This window comes from Sceloporus undulatus, chromosome 6 (genome assembly GCF_019175285.1).
Source record: "Sceloporus undulatus isolate JIND9_A2432 ecotype Alabama chromosome 6, SceUnd_v1.1, whole genome shotgun sequence".
NCBI lineage: Eukaryota > Metazoa > Chordata > Lepidosauria > Squamata > Phrynosomatidae > Sceloporus > Sceloporus undulatus.
The window spans coordinates 168,399,177-168,420,306 of record NC_056527.1 but is presented as its reverse complement, the minus strand read 5'-3'; the positions used below and the strand labels follow the sequence as shown (position 1 = coordinate 168,420,306).

The following is a 21,130-nucleotide window of genomic DNA, read 5'->3' as shown; positions in this document are numbered from 1 at the left end:
TGCATTCGCACAAGCAAGCGCAACGCAACCTTCTAAACGCCTGGGTGTTCTTCTCACACCATCCATGAACATGTTGCCTTCCTGAACAGAAATAATGAAGCCCACATTTGGATTACCCAAACCCTTTTCTGGCAGACAGCTTTTCACAAGATGCTGGAAGTTGTATAGCCCACCCACTTTCTTTGAGGGAAATCAATAAAAGAGGAATGGGGTGGAGATGCCGGAGAAGGAGAAGAAGCCTAAGACGGCAGCAACTGGGAATCACAAACTAAGGAGAGCATCTGTGCAAAGCGCTCCCACCATGCTGCTTACAACTGGCACGGGCGCAATATGGTGGGAAAGGAGAGATGCACGCCGGCGTTTTTGTGGAACAAACCATCGTTATTAAAAAGGGTTTTATTTGTCCAGCTGCCGTGTTTTGGGAAAACCCTTCTTCACAAGCTGATTCTTCCATTCCTCTTTTTGTGCTGTTGTAGCCAAAGTTTTGAGTACATTTCTAGCAATTTAACACATTAATGCATTTCTCCCCTTCAACTCTCCCCCGTTGGCATGATATGGGCCCCAGACTGTGTGCAAGCCCCTAACCCCCCCAATAAAAAGTCAGTGTAATTTCCGGGCAATTGTTGCCTCCAAGTCAAAGAGGAATCCTCCCCCAGCAAAATGGAAAAACACATGAAAATATCCCCATCCGCCAGCAACTAAGAACCCTGTACAAGCCCCGTGAATGAAAAGTGACGCGATTCACGGGATAATGCCGGGACAATGGCGACATCGCGCGATATCATCTGAAAACAATCCCATTGTTGGGGGAAATACACTGGATTTAATCGTCATTTATTCACGGGATATGGCCGCTTTGCCTCCCGTGTGAACAAGTCCTGTGATAGGTTTGTCTTGGGGTCGCCGTAAGTCGGAAACAACTTGGAGGCACACAACAACAACAACAACAACAACAACAACAGTTCACGGGTCCATCCTTCCCAGGACTTCCCATTCCATCTGGCAATGCCATTTGGAGGTCAGAGGCAGGGAAGGGGGTCTTTCCTGAACGGAGACCCTGGCGCTGGAACCTGGGACCCTTTTGCCAGCAAAGAGGCCCTTGGCGGACGAGGTTTCCCTTTGTTCACTTTCCTGACACATCCAAACTGCCCTCAAAAATAACCAAGGCTGAGCAGATCAAACGAGTAGCAACTTGGAGCTCCTTGGATAAGGTTACGCTAAGCCTCCAAACAACTCGTTGTTACTATACTTAATTATCACTATTAAAATTCTTGAAGCTGTTTATTCTTGTTTCCTTCCTTCCTTCCTCCTCTGCTGGAACCAAGAAAACTTTGTTTTAACAAGTTTAACGTCTTTTGTTGGTCTTTTTTTCGCTCTCTTTCTGTTCCCCCCCACCATGAATAGCCTTTTAATTAAAAAATATACTCAAAAAGATTGCTTCAAAACCAACCAACTCTGGGTTGGGCTTTTTTGGGGGAAGGGGGGGGTCTTCTTTTCCTTTCCAGACATCCCAACCTTAAAGAGCAAATTTCCATTCCTGAGCAACTCACTCAAAAGCTTTCAATGTAGAAAATGCAGCCACAATTTCAGTCAAAAATAGCATGGTTCTCAAGACTGTTTTTGTGGCCCTTGATCCCGCCAAACTCCACGGTCTGGGCTTAGTCTACATCTAAGTTCACTATGCAAATTGGTGTGCATTTTCACACATTTGCATCGAGAGCCTTCACTTAATTGCACAAATTTGCATCAATTCACTCTCCCTCTGCTGAAAATTCACAGCCATCCAAATGCATGCAAAGCGAACAGACAGCCAAAAGTGTGATCATGTGCATTTCTGCAAATTACTCCACAAAGCCTTTTAGCGCAAGGTTTAAGAGTTTTTCAGAGAAGGCCCTGCAAAAAGCCCAAACCCCTGCGAATTGCATGTGGCTGGGTCACATTCTATTCAACTGGGATGAGGAGCATTTTACATGTGCAAACCAACCCTTAGTCTTCTTATCACTCCAAAAATAATGGACTGCTTTTCCTAGAAGACACCAAGACTTGAAAATGCACCTTTTAAATGGGTTGTAGCCCACCTACCTACCTGCCAGGTGCTGTTTAATGTTAAAGAAACCCTGCCATTTGATCAAAACCTAAAGCACATTCCCAGCCAATTCTGCTGCTGGTGTTTTTTCTGGCATTTTCCAATCCTCCGTGAAAAATTTTGTCAGTGTTGTGGGATTTCTGGAGAACGTAGAACTGGAACATTTTACAGAACTCTTTCCATTGCTCTAAATAACGTTATCTGATTTAGCACATATATTATATTCATACACGTCCCATGTTTTATGTGGAAATTATTTTATTAGACTGTTTGTAATAATGCAATGGGAATAGCATATACTTCCCTTACATTTAACCAAATGACTGCACCTGAAGGAACACTATTTTAGGACAAATACCTAGAGATACCTGAGATATCAAGGGTTTAACTTTCTTTTGCTACAAGTACAAGTATAGTTTAACATCACTCTTTCATTCTCTGTACTTTAGCAGAACCTTTTATATCCTTGAAAGATGGATGTGAGCATGGCACAGGGACATTGCATCTCGACTACTTGTATTGGTAACTGATCAAGAAGTAAGCCATTTTGTGATACAGAACCAAGCTTAGCTGTGTGTTCATTTGTTCGCCTCTTTGCCTGAACCGTAGAGTCTGTTAATGCATGTCTCCTTAGAAGAATAACTAGAACTTTGCATCCTATAGTTAGCGCATCGAACATGACCAGTGACAGTACAACAGCCCACTCAGTGTAGTGCACTGACCATTGCAATTGACTGGGATTTGGGAAATCCATGTTCATGTCCCATTGGGCCATGAAACTAGGGTTGCCAGGTTGCCATTGTACCTTCAATGGCCATGCAGAAGAAACTCATGGAACAAGCAAAACCTGCTGAAATCCCTTCTTCTAAACAACTACTATAGATACAGCAGCCCTGATCCTGTTTTTCACCTGTCTACCTTGCAGCGATTCCCAACCTTTGGTCCTCTATTTGTTTTGGAATTCAGCTCCCAGAAGCCCCAACCAACTTGGCCAACAGTCAAGTGCAAATAAATGGGGGATCAAACAGCAAAGAAAGTCTTGAGGTCCTTACCCAATGGTTTTTGCTCGTCGTTTGGAGACAGCCGGGAATAAGGAGGGGGTGGCGATTCTGGAAAAGAAGGAAGACTTGTATTAACACTCAGCTGGGGAGTTTAAGATACAGAAATTTTGCATCCTCCCAACATAAGGCTCTAAGTACCTGCAAAGACCATCAGGAACGTCTTTGCAAGCTGCAATAACCAATAAAAATAGTAGCAAGCTGGTGCCTGACTAGCTGAACTGGAGATTTGCACACAGTCCTCTCCCACCAAAACTGGATAATTTGCACCCACAAAATGAGATGACCCACAAAAACTCGAGACACAGGGCAAGGACCTGAGATTTGACAACCCTAGCTCAAGAACACACACACACCCCTTTTTTTTCCCTAGCCAGGAAATCAGTAGAGTGGCGCCTCAGTGATTCACTGTAGTCATGGAGAGACTGTCTGAACATTTTGTCACCCCAAAATGATCAAAGACTCACAAGAAAGACCCAGAATAATAATAATCAGATTTTTAAAGTAATCCAACACCAAGTACTAGGAGCTCCTTTGCCAGGGGATGGGGCATGAATGGGTATTGCTAAACATAGCCCAAACAACCCTAGAGCACCTACACACACAATGTGGGTCTTGAGGAAGCCACTGACTTGCACCTCTTAATCCCATAATCCCTCCAGAGTAGTAGCATCAAATGCAAGGAGGTTGCTCTGGTTAGTCAATCCCAACCTGGATATTTACTGGAAATGCAGGACGTCTGCACCGGCCAAAAAGACCTATTCCTCCCACATTGCACTGTTTGGACAACACATGTCCGAAACCCCAATTGTAGTGCAAGCAGTCCAGATGACATCCAGCACATTCCACACCAGAACCAGGGTTTCACAGCCTATGTTGTTGTTGTGTGGCTCCAAGTCATTTTCAATTTATGGCGACCCTATCATAGGGCCACTTTCTTCAGAGGGGGCTTGCCATTACCATCCTCCGAGGCTGAGAGAGTGTGACTTGCCCAAGGACAATAGTTGCTCTGGGTCTTCCAGGAAGATACTGGGACGTTCCATCCTATGCCACCATGGCTGTCTATATGGGCATCCCTGTGTGTCTGATGTCCCCATGGGTCACTCGTTGTGAGGTCAGCACAAGATGCACAGTCTTATGCCTACTGCTGGGTGCTCTGTCCTGACCTCAGAAGCAAGCAGCCTGGGATGGACATACTGGGAGGACCAGTGCAAACAGCCATGGTGCAGGAACAGAGACCAAGGTAATGGGGACAAGCCTCACCTGCCCACCATAAAAGGTTAAAACACGCAGTGACCCTTTTACATGCAAGTCTCGGGTGCATTTACTGGAGAGGAAGGATCATGTTTATGAGACAACTCAGGCTGCAGCCACACTGCAGAAATAATCCAGTTTGGCACCACTTTAACTGCCATGTGCTCCATGCTATGGAATTCTGGGACCTGTAGTTCTGGAGATACTTAGCCTTCTCCATTGGGTGCCACAGCAAACTACAACCCCCAAGAATCCATAGCATTGAACCGTGGCTAAAGTGTTAAAGTGGTGTCAAACCGGATTACGTATTCACTGGGGATCCAGCCTCAGTTGCAAGTCAATGTAGGGAACAATCACACAGCAAGGGACCTGAACAAGTCAAACTCTGGAGGGGAAATCAAACATTTTATGTTACTTTCCCTAGCTTGAAGGAAACTTGGGAACTGTAGTCACTCTTTGCCAAGTGCCTTGTTCCAAAACTTGTGGCCAGCTCAAAAGAACTACGAATTCTGAGCTCCTGCGGGAACAGAGATAGTCAAACAAACTGGTTTACATCTGCTCAAGAAACTGGCTTATATCTGTGCAGCGCCAAACTGGTTTCACATGCAGGATGAGTCCTTCCTGAATCTTCATTCGCAAAGCAAAGCCAGAGAGAGAGAGAGACTTTGGAATGTTCCTAAGGATGCCGTCAAGTTGTTGGAAAGCTACTTCCATTGCAGTTGTTACAAAAATGGTAGATCCAGCCAAAAAACCCTCTTTGTCACGACAATGCGCCTCTGTTACAAAGAACCCGGTATCTGGTGTCGAATTTAAGGGAAAGGATCCCATCACTCCCTGCAGGAAAAGATACAGAGCAAACTGGATTTGGAAGCACCGCATGAGGCACTGGGATTGCAAAACTCGACTTAAGGAAAGTTTATTTCCCACCCGTCCTCAAACATGAACACACAACTAAAGGAGGAGAGTAAAACGTCCAAAACTTTCTTCTTCTTCTTGAAACAACAGAGAGAACGAAAATTAGGGAAAGACCCAAAAATGCATATATGCACAACACACACACACACACAATCCACAAACGGGTTAACAAGAACCAGGACCTTGCAACTAGCGTCCAAGAAAACTTTCTGGGACTCTTTCATTCCCAGATTCTGCTGGAATTCATTGTTCCGGGAAAAACGAGAAAGAAAAATTCAAGTGAAACCAACTTTTTTAAATTCAATTTGAGATGGCTTGGTTTTGGGGTTTTCCCCCCAAAGAAGTACAGGTTCTGCTGCTTTAGAAGAAGAAGGGAAAAATTAAAAGCAGGGGGGAATCCACTTTGCAAGGCGAAAAGTTGGAAATAGAGCCGCTGCAGCTTTAAGAAAGGCAGTCAGATAAATTGCCAGCCTGCCTGGCGCCAGCAAAATGCAAACTGCGTATTATCACCACTTCTTCACCTAAATAGCAAGAAGGGGGGAACCCTCCTTAGGAAAAGAAGGAGGGAAGCAAAAATAAAAGGAGGAGGAGGAGGGAGGGAGGAAGAGCTTTTTAAGCCCAACTTGAAACTGATCTCAATTGAAAGGGGATAATGCCAGGCCAAAGGGAAAGGAATTTGTCCCTGTGTGTTTCCCCCCTTTAATTCCCATCTTCTTCTTCTTCTTCTGGCCTTCAGAAAGTGGTGATTTTCTGCGCTTGCAAAAAAAAGAGAGAAAGAAAGAACGAACGAAAGAGTTATCTCTCTGTCCACACTGCCAAAAAAGAATACTGTATCATCATTTCGCAGTGGATACAGTTACCACAAAATAACAAGCCAGGCCTAAGTTTTGTTTTGCAAAGCAAACGGACCCAAGACGATGGCAATCCCAATGCATGCTTCTTGTGGGATGATGGGGCTTTATGGCCGTGTAAAATATACTTCTGATGGGATTGAGAAGCCGGTTGAAGGTGGTCATCCACACTGCAGAAATAATCCAGTTTCAAACCACTTTAACTGCCACGGCGCAATGCTACAGGATTCTGGGAATCGCAGTTTGCTGTGGCACAGGAGCTTTGCTCTGCAATTTTTTCCCTTTTTGTTGCAAAACTGCAAACTGCCATTCCCAGACTTCCGCAGTATTGAGCCAGGAGAGTTAAAAGTGGTATCAAACCCAATTATTTCTGCAGTGTGGATGCAACTAGAGTTTCCTCCGATCCTTTTCTTCCATTCCAACACGATGGAGGAAGGAAGGTGACTATATGTATGGGGCTTTTCCCTGCACAATTCAGCCCACATCCCCAAACCAGCACCCATCTTCCTAAATTCACCCTGAGTTTGTATCTTTGCAACGGGTGTCCAAGGTTTGGGTTTTAAGTCAAATAATAAAGTGCTTGTTGTCAAAGCAGAAGAAAACCACTCCCGCCTTCCCTCCTTCAGCCAGAGAGAGACTTATCATGATCTGCTCCAGTGAACGCCAGCTATTCCAGCAATTTCGGCAGAAAACCGAGGCAATGCTCAGCTTTCGGGGGACCTGGGGACGGGAGGAAAGGTGTGAGGGCAACCGAAGAAAGGAAAGAGCCAGGACTTTTTCATATGGAGGAATGTGTCACCCTCCCGAAAGAAGAAGAAAGAAGGGGGCAATTTGAAAATGCAAAAAATCACGTAGTAGCTTATCACACGCACAGACAGACGCGGCGTCCATCCGAAAGAGAAAGCAGCGCGTCTGCAGCAACTTGTTCAAACACCAAAAGGCCTGCCTAAATAAAAAGATATTTGTCTGGCGGAGGAAAAGAGAGTAGGGATCGGAGAAAGACGTTTCCCCATCTTGGGGGCAGCCACAGAGAAGGCTCTGTCATGGACCCTGTGGCTGCATCTGCACTCCAGAAACGATACAGTTTGAGACCACTTCAACTACCATGCTCCATGCTATTGAATTCTTGGAAATGTAGTTTTGGGAGACATTTAAACCTTCTCTGTGAAAGAGCTCTATTGCAACAACAAACTACAATTTTCAGAATCCCATAAGCTTTCAGCCATGGCTGCCAAAGTGGTGTCAAACTGGATCATTTCTGCAATGTGGACACAACTTGGTGGTGGGACAGAGAGAAAGCCCCCCGTTAAAGATCTTAAAAACTCAGGTAGGTTCATGGCTGTTCTCTAAAGTGAAGTTTTTGACATTCGCACTACAGAAATATTCTAGTTTGTTTGTTCTTATGTTCTGACGAGTCTCGTATTTTGTTCTTATTTTGCCTATGGTTTGTTAACCTGCAGTAAAGGTGATTGATTGATTGACTGATTGATTGATTCCAGTTTGACACCCCCTTTAACTGCCACGGCTCAACACTACAGAAATCTAGGAACTTTACTTTGTTGTGGCACCAGAGCTCTCTGACGGCGAAGTCTCAACATCCCACAAAACTACAATCCCCCAAATTCCATAGCACTGAGCCACAGCAGTTAAAACAGTGTCAAACTGAATTATTTCTGTAGTGTGGATGCAGCCAGGGTGAGAAAGAGAGAGGGGGTGTTTTGACCTACTTCAGGCATATTTTAGAGACATGAAGGAACCACTCCGGGACAAAAATATACCGCAAGAAGCTAGGAGGCTAGTTTACAACAGGCTAGACCCAGAGTTTGGAAAGTTGCATTTAAGACAAATGAAATATAATAACATGCTGAAGTTACCCAGAATGGAACCGTCATTATGCCACCGCCGGCTTCAGCGTGGCATTACATTCATTCGCCTTCAAAGCAACTTTCCACGCATTGCTCCACATATCTCCATAGCATCTCCTCCATCCCTTCTCGGGCATCAGATGCCAGCGTTGGCCATGCTGGGTAAGGCTGATGGGAGTTGAAGTCCCAATAACTATCTATAGAGACCTACATTTGGACAAGCCTAGTCCAAATTGCCTGGAGCTTTCTCATTCTCCATCTTACAAAGAAAATGGAAATGCTTGTTGTGTGAGAAGCCAGTTTCCTTCTTCTGCACAATCTTTAAAAGTACTTGGAACCCTTTCTAATTTTCAGTTTGTATCTCTGGTAGGATTGCCAGAGTACTAAATGGAGAGGCTCCTGTACTTTTAATGGTTGGGAGGAAGCAGGTACTGTATTGCTTGGTACCTGGTTGTGCAACACCTGCTGCAATTCCCCCTTTTACACAGCCATTAATGATACAGGAGGTCTCTTTTCAGTTTGCTTTTCAGTACCATGAAACCCACTGGAAGGCCCTTGGCAAGTCACACTCTCTCAGCCTCAGCGGAAGGCAATGGCAAACCTCCTCTGAACCAATCTTGCCAAGAAAACCCCATGATAGGGTCTCCTTAGTGTTGCAATAAGTTGGAAACTACTTGAAAGCACACAGCGACAACAACGACTCATTAAAACCTTGTACAGTTAGATCCATAGCCGACTGGGGAAACCGAGGCTGAAAAAGAAAGCTGCCTTCTGCCTGGCTTAGAAGTTGGGATAGTTTATTTACTTTGGGACTACAACTCCCAGCATTCCCCAGACAGCTGAGTGACAGTGCTGGCTGGGACAGAGGATCTATCCAAAACCTAAACTTTGCAAGATTCAAAAATAGAAGTGATGTGAAACTTGAATTCAGGGCTGCATCTACACAGCAGAAATAGTGCAGTCTGACAAAGCTTTAACTGGCGCAGTGCTATGGGATCCTGGGATTGAGCCATGGCTCAATGCTATGGGATCCTGGGATTTGTAGTTTGTAGCACTCTCTGACAGAGTACAAATCCCAGCATTGCACAGCATTGCAACATGGCAGTTAAAGCATTGTCAAACTGCATTGATTCTGCAGCATAGATGCAGCCCAACCCAAGTCTCAGTCCCTCTGTTTGTACCCATGTGAACATTTTTGGATCAAGGATGGTGAAAAGTCTGGAAGCAGAAATGAAGCGGATGGTTGGGTAAAGCGAGGCAGCCTCATTGGGATTCCCACCAGCTTTTAATGCTCCACTGAGCGCCAACTACTCCATGCACCAGGCACGGTACAAAACAATGCTGTGCCACAATCCCTGCCAAGAGGTTTGGAGCAAAACAAGAGCAGCGGAATGCAGATCAGGGCTGGACAATGAGCGTCTGCGTGTGGAAGGTCTACACGCGAGGAGGGGCTTTGGTCTCCTGCATTGCCAGGGCACCGAAAAATGCCCCCCAGCAACCTCCACTTCAGGGACGCCATTAGTTCTCAACAGGACGGGAGCCTGATACAAATCTCCATTTATAACATACAGCGAGCCCTTGGTATCTGCTGCAATTTGTTTCCATGGATGACAAAATCCAAGGATGCTCAAGTCCCATTAAGTACAATGACATAGAAAAATGGTAGAATTCAAAGAGATAGCCGTGTTAGTCTGCAAGATCAGTGTGTAAAGAGATCTTGTAGCATCTTCGAGACTCACTGCAAGAAAGAAGTCGGCAGCCTGAGTTTTCCTAGGTCCACAACAAACTGCAGAAATAGTTGTTTGTGACCACGTTAACTGCCCTGGCAGTGGGGAATCCTGGGAACTGTAGTTTTGTGAGACATTTAGCCTTCTCTGTCCAAGACAAACTACAGTTCCCATGGTTTTGTGGTCTTGAGCCAAAGTATGAAAAATCTTCAACTATTTTATTGTCTTCATCATCTGCTTTAAAGCTATGTAGATCGTAGCACAGTAGTTTGAATGTTGGACTACAACTCCGGAGACTAGGGTTCGATTCCCACTCAACCACTGAACCCACTTTGGGCAAGTCGCACTTTCTCAGCCTCAGGGGAAGGCAATGGCAAACCTCCTCTGAACCAATCTTGCCATGATGGGTTCTCTTTTGGGACGCCAAAAGTTGGAAGCCATTTGAAGGGAGGACACAACACGCACATACAAACTGCATCAATGCAGTGTAGATGCAGCCTGGGCCAGTTGCAGTCTTTCCCACACCCGCAACCACAGAGATGGCTGTTGTATCAGGATTGTATATTGTTGTATAAGGATGCAACTCTGGCTGAACCCTTATATTGGTTTCCAAAGAGCCTCATCCCAATGGGAGAGGAAGTGCCAGAAGACAGCTCTGCCCACATTCTCAAGTTCCCAACCCAACCTTGCCAGGATGCGCCAGGCTAGTGGCACACCCTTGAGTGTCTTTCCTCTGACTTTCATCAGTCTACCAACAGCTTGCAAGGGAACAGCTTAGGGGAAACCTCAGAAGCCTAGGTACATTGGGGAAGGAAGAACCATTATCCTACACAACCAAGTCTTTCGCACAACTGTGGCAATGGCAATGGCAGCCATAGGTGTGTGGCACAGGATTTTAGGGAATGTCAGCCAGCCGACAAACTCCCAGTTGCCAGCCCCTGCTTCAGGGAGGTCAAACATAGACTGAGGCTGCATCTGCACTGCAGAAATAATACACTTCGAAACTGCTTTAACTGCCATGGCTCCATGCTATGGGATCCTAGGATTTGTAGTGGCATCAGAGCTCTCTGACAGAGAAGGCTGAATATCTCACCAAAATACAAATCTCAGGATTCCATAGCATTGAGCCATGGCTGCTAATGTGGTCTCAAACTGGATTATTTCTGCAGTGCAGATTCAGCCTTAGCGCATAGGTGCTACCCTGAAACACCCCACAAATTATTAAGGTGTATTACCACTGCGTACATTGCACCATCTGTGTTTTGGGACATGGATCAATGGAAGCACAGCAGAGTTGTTGTTATGGTTTTTCAAGTGATGAAAATGAGGAGGAGTGGGGTGTGTTCTTGTAAGCCTTCACACTTTTTAAAAAGTTACTTTTTGGACTGCAAGGCCTAGAATCCCCTGGCTGACCATACCAACAGATTCTGGAAGTGGTAGACCCCTCTCAAAGTAACTTTTCTGAGCTCTGTCTGTAACTCTATATAAAAGGACACATGCGTATATAAATAGAGCCTGAGTTCTTTCCCTAATTTAGGCTACAATCTATTGCAAAAGAGGGTGGAACTGACATGCAAGCAAAGGTGCTCCGGGGGTCAGGTTTGTTTTGCTTTGGTCCTTGCTGGAGACCAAAGTTTGAGTCCCAGACGGGTTTGTTTGGTCCTGAGCTCCTCTAGATCCCCTGGATGGCCCTTTTTCTGGCAAAAGAAGAAAGAGGATCAACTGTTTGTCCTGCAAGGCTCCAACTGAGGCAATTCACCTTCCAAATAGGCATCAGAGGTCTCCCTGCACTGATGGAAATGGGGGGAAAGCCATATGTTTTTCTCTACCAGAAATGGACGTTTCTGGGTTGTCTGTTTTCTGGCAATCTATGAAACCTTTGGAGGTTTATGGGCAGAACATCTGATCTAGGAAGCAATGTCCAACTCACCTCATCAATCCATCCATCCTTCCTTCCTTCCATCCATCCTTCCATGCATCCTTTCTTCCATCCATCCATCCATCCATCCATGCATCCTTCCATCTCATTTATAGGTCACCTTTCTCCCAGAGTGGGATCCAAGGCAGCTCACAAAAAAGATTCACCAAAACCCTAACAATAAAGTTTTATCAAAGCAATTAAAACCATCACATTAAAGAGTACAGAATCTTTAAAAGCCACACAAAATGTATAAATAAAGCGCGCACACACGCGCACACATCATAAGACGCTTCTTGCAAGCAGTTGCACATTAAAAGGTTGCTTAAATGAACAGGACTGCAGGGAGAGGGTTCTCCATTGATCCATTCATTATCTATTGATCCATTCATTATCTACTGATCCATCCATTCATTTTTCTATACCTTCCCCAACTCGAGGCTGACAGTTTGAGCAGCATTTAGGCTTAAAGAAGAAGACACATGTGATGCGGTCAGCAACTAGAAACCTCTGGATGGAGCTACAGCGCTTAAAGTGATGTTGAACTGCACTATGTCTACAGTGTAGATACACCCTAAAAATATTAAACGCCCTGATCCTAAAGATTTCACAGCACACTCCTACCTGTGGATGATGGGAGGGCCAATTTGCACTGCAGGCTGCATCATGGCCCATGCTTCCCAAAAATGAGTGAGAACTAACCCAAACAGGAATAATTTTTTGTAGTTGAGGTGTCTCTTTTGATGGGGGGGGGGGGTGCTCTTTAGCTTAGTGGCACTTTGCCCATAATGGGGAGTAAGGGGTCTTCTCAATTTTCAAATCTGGGAAGGGACATCAGGGGCTGCAAAAATCCTTTGGGGCTGCTGCATGGACCCATGCTCCCCCAGCCCTATTTTGAAAGAATACCAAGAGGTCACCCTTTCTTAATGACATCCGAAACTACTAGGCCTTGGAAAGTGGCCCCGGAAAGTGCAACTTGAACCATTCATAGGCTGGGCAAATTAAATTTAGACTGACCTTTCTCCAATGCCCATGGTGTGGATGATGGGCATTTGTAGTCCAAGATGTCCAGTGAACACACAACCAGGTTAGGGGACACTGGTTTTTAAACCAACATTCCCAGGATAAGGCAGACTGGGAGTTACTAACCATAAACACAAGAGTTAGGACACCTTATGGAAAAGCCACACCTTATGACCACAAATGTAATGCGCCATTATCCCAGAATGCATCCTGCTTATGCTCCGATGCACCCTTCCGGGGAGCAATCTGCTTTTCAACAGCAGCACCCCTTTATGAAACTTCATATGCAAAAGAATGATTAAAGTTTCTGCCATCAGGAGTTTGTCACCATGGGCCATCTTTGCAAAATTTGGAAACGTTATGGTTTTTTGGGACCACAACACCCATTATCCCCAGACAGCTTTGGAACTATAGTCCCCAAAAAGTAACTCCTCTATGGTTTGCATGTTCCAAGACTGCTGCCACACTGCTGAACTGGTGCAGTTTGACATCACATTAACTGCCAGGGCTCAATGCTGTGCATTCCTGGTACCTGGGTTTTGTAGTGTTAAAGTGGTGTCAAACTGCATTGTTTCGACAGTGTAAATGCACCCCGACATGCACTAAAAAAACAATTGTTCTTGCAAGAATCCTTCCTTGATTATTCCAATTTAATTTCCGTTTTTGGGCCCCTGTAAAAGCCTCCATATGCACAATGTGTGCCTTGCTTTTATTTTTGGACTTAAGCAGCATACAAATCTTTGTATATAAACACACAACCCCCTTTTAATTCCCTGGTTTGTATATTGTGCCTGTTGTGCGTCTCACTGATAGACACCACTTTCCGTGTTTTAAATCGAACCAGAATGCATAGCTTTGCCAAGAAGTGAGTAAAACGTGGCTGCCAGGCCCTCTCCACCATTAAAACCAGACTTATTCCTGAAAGGCGTCCCATGTAACGCTGGCAGGAAGAGTCCAATCCTAATCATAGGTTTGATTTATCCATTTCTTGGAGCCGGTTGGATGCTGTGGCTAGTCTATGTTTCACTGGCGAAATTCTATGTTTCACTGGCACAGAGTTATAGAAACGTTGCTTAGAAATCCGACCCGCTCCGTCTGCTCTTAGTTTCTGACATGTGTTTTAAAGGCATCCTCCAAATCTTAAGAGTTAGAAAGGGCCACAGAGGTCATCTAGTCTTCCCCAAACTTCAATGATCCCCAAACTTTGGTCTTCCAGGTGTTTTGGACTTCAGCTCCCAGAATTCCTGACTGTTGGCCAAGCTGGCTGAGGCTTCTGGGAGTTGAAGTCCAAAACACCTGGAAGACCAGAGTTTGGGAATAACTGAATTCTAGACCAAACTCAGGCCATTCTAGGAAAACACAGTTACTGCCGTCTTTAAAGATGTCCATCTAACCTCTCTATAAAGGCCCCTACGGAGAGTGTGGCCTAGTGGTTTGAGTGTTGGATGATGACTCTGGAGACTCTGGATGACCCTTGGCAAATCACACTCTCTCAGCCTCAAAGGCAATGGCACACCTCCTCTAAACCAATCTTGGCAAGAAAAACCCATGAGAGGTTTGCCTTAGGGTTGCCCTAAGTTGAAAACGACTTGAAGGCACACAACAACAATAACAACAACAACAACAAGAATCCATCCCCACAGAGAAAGTCTATTTCACTGTCAAACAACACCTTTTACAGTAACTAGAACGTTTCCTAATGTTTGGCAGAATGACTTGAAGGTTGGGCCATGGCTCTGGAGGTCAGGGTTGGATTCCTCGATCCATGATGGGAAGCCACTGGGTGATCTTGAGCGAGTCACACTCTCTCAGCCCCAGGAAACCTCAATAACTGGGTTGCCTTAGGGTCGCCAAAAGTTGGAAACAACTTGGAGGCACACAACAAGAAAGAAGGTTTTGAGTGTTGGACTGCGACTCTGGAGACCAGGGTTTGGTTCCTGACTTTGCCATGAAAACCTACTGGGTGACCCTGGGCAAGTCACACTCTCTCAGCCTCAGGAGAGGCAATGGCAAGCCTCCTCTGAGCCAGTCTTGCCAAAAAAAACCCCAGGACTGGCTTGCCTTAGGGTCACCCAAAGACAAAAACTACCTGAAGGCAGACTAGACACACAGAAGAGCAACTGCTGGGTGCCCCTGGGCAAGTCACACTCTCTCAGCCTCAGGGGAAAGCGACAGCAAAGCCTCCCCTGGGCCCACATTGCCAAGAAAGCCCTTTAGAGATGCCAGGGCTCAGGAAGGACCTGAAGGCATCATGAAGAGCAACCCATAGAGAAGCATGGCAGGAGACACAGGGCGAAGCTTGCTCATAGGAAGGCATGGGAGGAGGCTGCCCATAGGGGATACCAAGGGGGCATACTTGCCCGTAGAGAAACCTGGGGGGGGGGGGGGGTTCCAAGTCATAAGTTCCCCCCCCCCCCCCCCCCCCCCCAAAAGACCCTCTGGATCTACTTCAACAAATGAGACAACTTTCCCCTAGGGAAGCATGGGAGGCTACATAGGGGAAGACTTGCCCACAGAGGGGCACTGGCGGAAGAGGTGTCTATAGGGGAGCCCGGGACTATCCCCAGCACCCCCCCCCCTTTCCCCAGAGCTTATAGCCTCCGGGGAAAGCAAGCCCTGGCGGGGCTGCTGGGGTTCTTGGCCAGGGCTCACCTGGCCCGCAGAGGCGGCTGAAGTGGAAGGGGTTGCAGCAGCAGCAGCCTCCGGAGCCGGAGCCGGGGGCGTCGTCGGGGGCTTGGCGGGGGAGCCCGGGGCCGGCGAGCTCCCTGCAGAGGGCCTTGAGCGGGCTCCCGGCGGCGGAGACGGAGGCGTCGTCGGCGGGGCCCCCCTGGAGCAGCAGGTCCGGCCATCGGAAGAGGCGTCCCAGGAGGAGGGCCGGCGGGGCCGGGAGCTGGCGGAGCTCGCTGCGGGGCAGGAGCAGGCAGGGGCCCGGCATGGCTCCGCGGGACTCGACGGCCTCCAGCAGCTGGTCCAGGGCCCGCTCCTTCAGGCGCTTAAGCAGCCGGTGGGCAGCCGCCTTCAGCTCGGCCTCCTCCTCCTCCTCCAAGTCCCCGGGGCAGCCGCCGGGCAGGGCGCCCTCCTCCGCCTCCGCGGCCCCCGCCTGGCTCCTCGGCCGCCTGGAGGGCGCCTCTCGGGGGGCTTTCCAAGGCTCATGCTGGCCCTCGTCGTCGTCGGAGGAGTGGAGCAGCCGGCTTCGCCAAAGCCTCCGGAGCAGCCCTGCCCGTCTGGACCGGAACATGCGCCTCCCGTCCCAGGCTCAGCGCCCACCAGCCCGGCCCCGGAGGCAGCAGCAGGAGGCCCAGGGGCCGGCCAGCCCCGCAGGGCAGCCCCGGGCCCCGGGCATCCGGCGGCGCCAGGCCCCTTCCCGGCCCCAAAGGAAAGCCCCCAGGCCTCGACCACCAAAGCCCCCGGCTTGTGGTCGGTCTCCCTCCTCCTCGACGGCGCGTCCCTTCCAAGAACGAGGCCCCAAAAGGAGGGAGGGAGGCAGGGGGGGGGAAGCCCGGGCTGCTTCTGGGGAACTCTCTGGTGGGCCTTTTCCTTCCTGCTCCTCCGGAGGTCCTCCGGGTCTTCTCTTCCAAAAAGGGGGCAAATCCAAAGCAACCGAGAGGAAAGAAGGGAAGGAAGGAAGCAAAGCAGGCGAGCCTTCTCTCTCTCGGGGCTCCTCCGGGCCTCCTTTCTCCTCGGCGGCGCTCCCCTCCAAAAAAGAAAAATGCACCCGAAAGAAGGAGGAGGAGGAGGAGGGAGGGAGGGAAGGATCGGCAGATAGAGCTCCCGCTCGCTCGCTCTCTCGCTCTGCTGGCCTGGCTTCTTCCCCGGGAGAGCTGGCGTCGGGGCTCCTTCGCTTCCCAAGGAGGCAGGCGACCTTCGGGGGCTTCTCCTCCTAGGAAGCGGGGGCGGCCGAGGGAAGGAGCCCCGGAGCCCCCCCGACGAAGAGGGCCAGGACTAGGCACATGGCTTTGGCCTTGGCCCCCGAAGTGGCCCAAGATTAAACTCCGACCAGAAGAAGAAGGAGGCGAAGGCGGCGAGGAGGGCCGAGGCGGGGGCTGGGGGCTCTTTGCCCGGGGCTCCTCCTCCTCCTCCTCCTGCCGAGGCGCCTCTTGCTCCCAGCAGCAGCAGCCTCTCCTCTCCTCCGGCCCTTCGGCGTGTGTTGCGGGCGGCGGGGCTTGTGTGTGTCTGTGTGTGTGTTGTGGGAGGAGGCGGCGGCGGCGTCGGGCGTCCGGAGGAGCCATTGGCTGCCTCCCATCATGTGCCAGCAGCAGTCTAGACACTTTGGCGGCGCCAGGCCCTCCTTCCCTCCCTCCCTCCCAAAGCCCCCCCCCCGGCCAGAGCAGAGGCTCGCCGGCTGGGAAGGAAGGAAGGAAGGCCCCCAGGAGAAGGAGAAGGAGCGGCCCCGAAGAAGGCCCTCGGCACCCTCCGCCAGAAAGGACGCCCCTTGCCCGCAGGGAAGCAGGGAGCTGAGCCCTAGGCAGGGATCCCAGGGCAGCCAGCGAAGAAGGGAGCAGCCTTGCCCCGAGGGAGACAGAGCGGGACCTTCCCCAGTCCCTGCCCTCCGGCTTTGGGGGATGTACACCCCCCCAAAAAAAAAGCCCCTCTGGAGCCACAAATGACACGACTCTCCCATAGGGAAGCATGGAGGATTGCTCGTCCATAGAGAGACAGGGAATACTCACCCATAGGGGAAACATGGAGATAGTCATTGCCCACGGAGATCCATGGCAGAAGCCTTGCCCACACACTTGTTGAGGGCCAAAAGCATACACAGCTAAGGAGCGAGTCCTCTCAGGGCCCAGAAAAACATTTGGCAACCTTCTGCACCAACACTGGAACTGGCTTCATCTGGTGGATCTTTCCCTTGCAAAGGACCGAGAAAACCCCTCCAGGGCTGGCTGTTCCAAAGCAGAGGCGCACAGCCAGGTGAGGAATGTGGCAACCCCCGGTTTAGCCCTAGAAACCCCTTATTCGAAAAACCCTCCAGCGCGACAAGAGTTAAATCCCAGCCAGAGTCAGCCAGGCTAGGCCACGCCCCCTGGAATGTATTAAGTTCAGGTTCCGAAAGCCCTGGTTGGCCTTTAAAGGGAGGAGGCCCCGCCTCCGCAGAGCGAGGATTGGCTGGGCGCAGGAGCCCGGCCCCGCCCCTTTGGAACGCTGAGCGTGGCTTGAATGAAAGGAATTCCGCTGCTCCCATTGGCTGCTCGCCGGGATATTTATGCAACATTCCACTGGCCCAGGTTCTGAATGAAGCGCGCGGGGAGGGGAGGGGCCGAGGGGCGGGGCTTGCGCCTGTTGGAACTGCAGTGCATCTGCATTGTACAATTAATGCAGTTTGGCACCGCTTCAACTGCAATGGCTCCATCCTGTGCAGTTCCTGGGATCTGTAGTTTGTGATGGCACCAGACACTCACCCATAGGGCAATACGTCCCCATGGGGAAACAGAGGAGACTTGCCCATAGGGAAAGACAGGGAAAGACGTGTTGCCCATAGGGAAGCATGGGGAATACTTACCCAGAGGGAGACATTGGGGAATATTTGCCCATAGGGAGACACTGAGGGATACTTGCTCTTAGGGAAACACTGGGGAATATTTGCCCATAGGGATACATAAGGAATACTTACCCAGAGGGATACATTGAGGGATACTTGCCCATAGGGAAACATGGGGAATACTTGCCCATAGGGATACATAGGAGGATACTTGACCATAGGGAGACATAGGGAATACTTACCCATAGGAATACATTGAGGGATACTTGCTCAAAGGGAAACATGGGGGATACTTACCCATAGGGATACATAGGAGGATACTTACCCATAGGGAGACATAGGCGGATACTTGACTATAGGGAAACATGGGGAATACTTGTCCATAGGGATACATTGAGGGATACTTGCTCAAAGGGAAACATGGGGGATACTTACCCATAGGGAGACATAGGGGGATACTTGACCATAGGGAAACATGGGGAATACTTGTCCATAGGGAGACATAGGGAATACTTACCTATAGGAATACATTGAGGGATACTTACTCAAAGGGAGACATAGAGAAACACTGAGGTATTTATTGCCTATAGAGAAAAGACAGAACCCTTCCTTGCCCACAAAGATAAAAATCCCAGGTTCCCCTGGCATGCGACATAGTCTAATGCTCAAACCATGCGCCATGCTGGCTGCCTTACTATTTGGCAACTTAAGTCAACTTATATCTTTTAAGGACTATAGTTTTGGTGAAGAAGAGCCAGCCTGGCATAGTGGCTTGAGTGCTGTCCTATGACTCTGGGGACCTGGGTTCGAATCCCAGTTTGGCCACAGAAACTCACTGGTTGACCATGGGCAAGAAGTCACACTCTCTCAGCCTCAAAGGATGGCAATGGCAAACCCTGCTCTAAAGAAACTTGCCAAGAAACCCCCGTGATAAGTTCGCCTTAGTTGCCTTGGAAATGAGCAAATGCTGCATTGCCATCTCTGTCCACGAGGCGGTAGAGGAGCAGCTGGCGCTTGGAGCCATGGCATGCTTTTAAAACCTTCCACTAAGAATAGAAAGAATATTCCTTGTGCAAAAGAGTTTAAGCTCCAGATAATTTCAGGCACTTAAGGTCAACAACGCCAAAGGCATCAAAACCCACATAAAATACAAGCAAATTGTTCTCCGGCAGTGACACAAAAATTAGCCCTTGTGTAGAAATAATACAGTTTGACACCACTTTTAAGTGCTATGGAATCCTGGGATTTGAAGTTTTGCAAGGCTTTTAGCCTTCTCTGCCGCAGAGTGCTAGTGCCTCACCAAACTACAAATCCCAGGATTCTGTCAGATGGAGCCATGGCAGTTAAAATGGTGTCAAACTGCATTATTTTTACATTGTAGATGCACCCATGGTTTGGTGCCGCAATAAACTACTGTTCCCAGAATAGCATAGCATTGAGCCCAGGCAGTTAAAACAGTGTCAAACTGGATTATTTCTAGAGTGTAGATGCACCCACTGACTGGTGCCACAATGAACTACCATTCCCAGAATAACATAGCACTGAGCCACAGCAGTTAAAGTGGTGTTAAACCAGATTATTTCTGTCCCTGTTTCCAGATGTCCAAACCTCTTGGTTTGAAGCCTTCTGTGAAGATCCCCAAACCGGAGTCCTCCAGTTCTCTTGGCCATGCTGTTTGGGAATGATGGGAACTGCAATCCCTACATGGCATTTGAAATCAGAACCGGATGCTGTGGTTGTGAAGCATTTGCCCAGGGAGAAGATGCATGGTTTGTTTGGAAGGAAATCCAAGGAAACAATGTGCCGTCCCACAAATGCAACTTATTTGACATTTGCAATCTGAAAGCGTCAAGTTCATCCCTTTAAAAAACTGAAATAATGGCGAGGGATTAAAATAAAGAAACACATCTCATTCTTGCCGGTGCATTCAGCCCTTTGGACTGGTTAAGAATTAACTTGCCAAGGCCACATTCATGGTGGTTTATTCATTGACTTCCCACCTTCCCCCAAAAGGCTGGAGAGCTACACAAACTCAGTTTGGACTCTGTGGGATTTAATGCCGCTTTGGACTCCATGGAGTTTCCCATATGAACCACCTGAAGAGCTGGATTTTTCAGGGTCAGATATAATTGTTGAGTTTGAGTAAAGTAGATGACAATTTTCCTTTCCTTTTTTTGCAAGCAAAAGCAAGTTGGAAAAATGGTTCCTTCTCTTGCACACATAAGAGTTTGGCTGCATCTGCACTGCAGAAATAATTCACTTTGACGCTGCTTTAACCTCCATGGCTCAATGCTCTGCATTTCAGGGGTCTGTACTTTTGCGGGACATTTAGCCTTCACTGTCGGAAGGCTCTGGTGCCACAGCAAACTACACATCCCAGGATCCCATAGCTTGGAGCCAGAGCAGTTAAAGCCATGTCAAACTGCATTAATGCTGCAGCATGCGGATGCAACCGCTGCCTTGTCTCCTGCAGAACGGAGAGACCGCCCTTAATGCAAAAGACTACTTATGCATTATGGTGGGATTTGCTTAGAGGAGAAGGTCAGAGGCAGCTGAAGCAAGCATGCTTTTAAACGAAATAATGAAAGGAAGAATAATTCCCCTCCCTTGGAAAATCCAAAGGCAGGCGCCTGGGCCCAGCAGCAGCCCTCCCTTTCCTTTCCCCCTATCAGCTGCCTTGGGCCATAAGTCCTGTTGTGGGAGCTTTTGCTGAAGAGGTTGGCGTCTGGCATATTTCAGAGGCAGACGCCAGGCGCTCACTAGAGAGAGCCACTTTCGACCAACTCAGTAAATATTTTCTGCAGTGTTGCGGCTCCAAGGCTTAAAAGGACAGGGCCAGGGTTGCTCCAGGCAGGAAGAAAGGAACCAGAGCGTGCCTTGATGTAACACAGCCATGGGAATCCTCGGCCCTTAGGGCTCCAGAGCAGACCACAGAACCACAGTTTGTTCCC

At 48.5% G+C, this 21,130-nt stretch overlaps 1 protein-coding gene and 1 long non-coding RNA gene across 2 annotated transcripts in view; one reads left to right on the top strand and one right to left on the bottom strand.

The window, feature by feature from the left end:
• The window catches only part of SMAD6 (SMAD family member 6), a 47,291-nt gene extending 31,285 nt beyond the window's left edge, over positions 1-16,006 (bottom strand). The window contains exons 1-2 of the mRNA XM_042474969.1: positions 15,350-16,006; positions 3,139-3,195 (exon numbers count right to left, since the gene is read on the bottom strand). Of these exons, the coding sequence (XP_042330903.1) occupies positions 3,139-3,195; positions 15,350-15,935 (643 nt within the window). The 5' untranslated portion in view covers positions 15,936-16,006. The remainder of the gene's footprint in view (positions 1-3,138; positions 3,196-15,349) is intronic.
• Positions 16,007-17,404: 1,398 nt separating this feature from the next.
• On the top strand, positions 17,405-20,096 carry LOC121934459. The gene is made up of 2 exons (XR_006104627.1): positions 17,405-17,611; positions 19,778-20,096. It is a non-coding gene; the product is annotated as an uncharacterized LOC121934459 (long non-coding RNA).
• Positions 20,097-21,130: the final 1,034 nt, after the last annotated feature.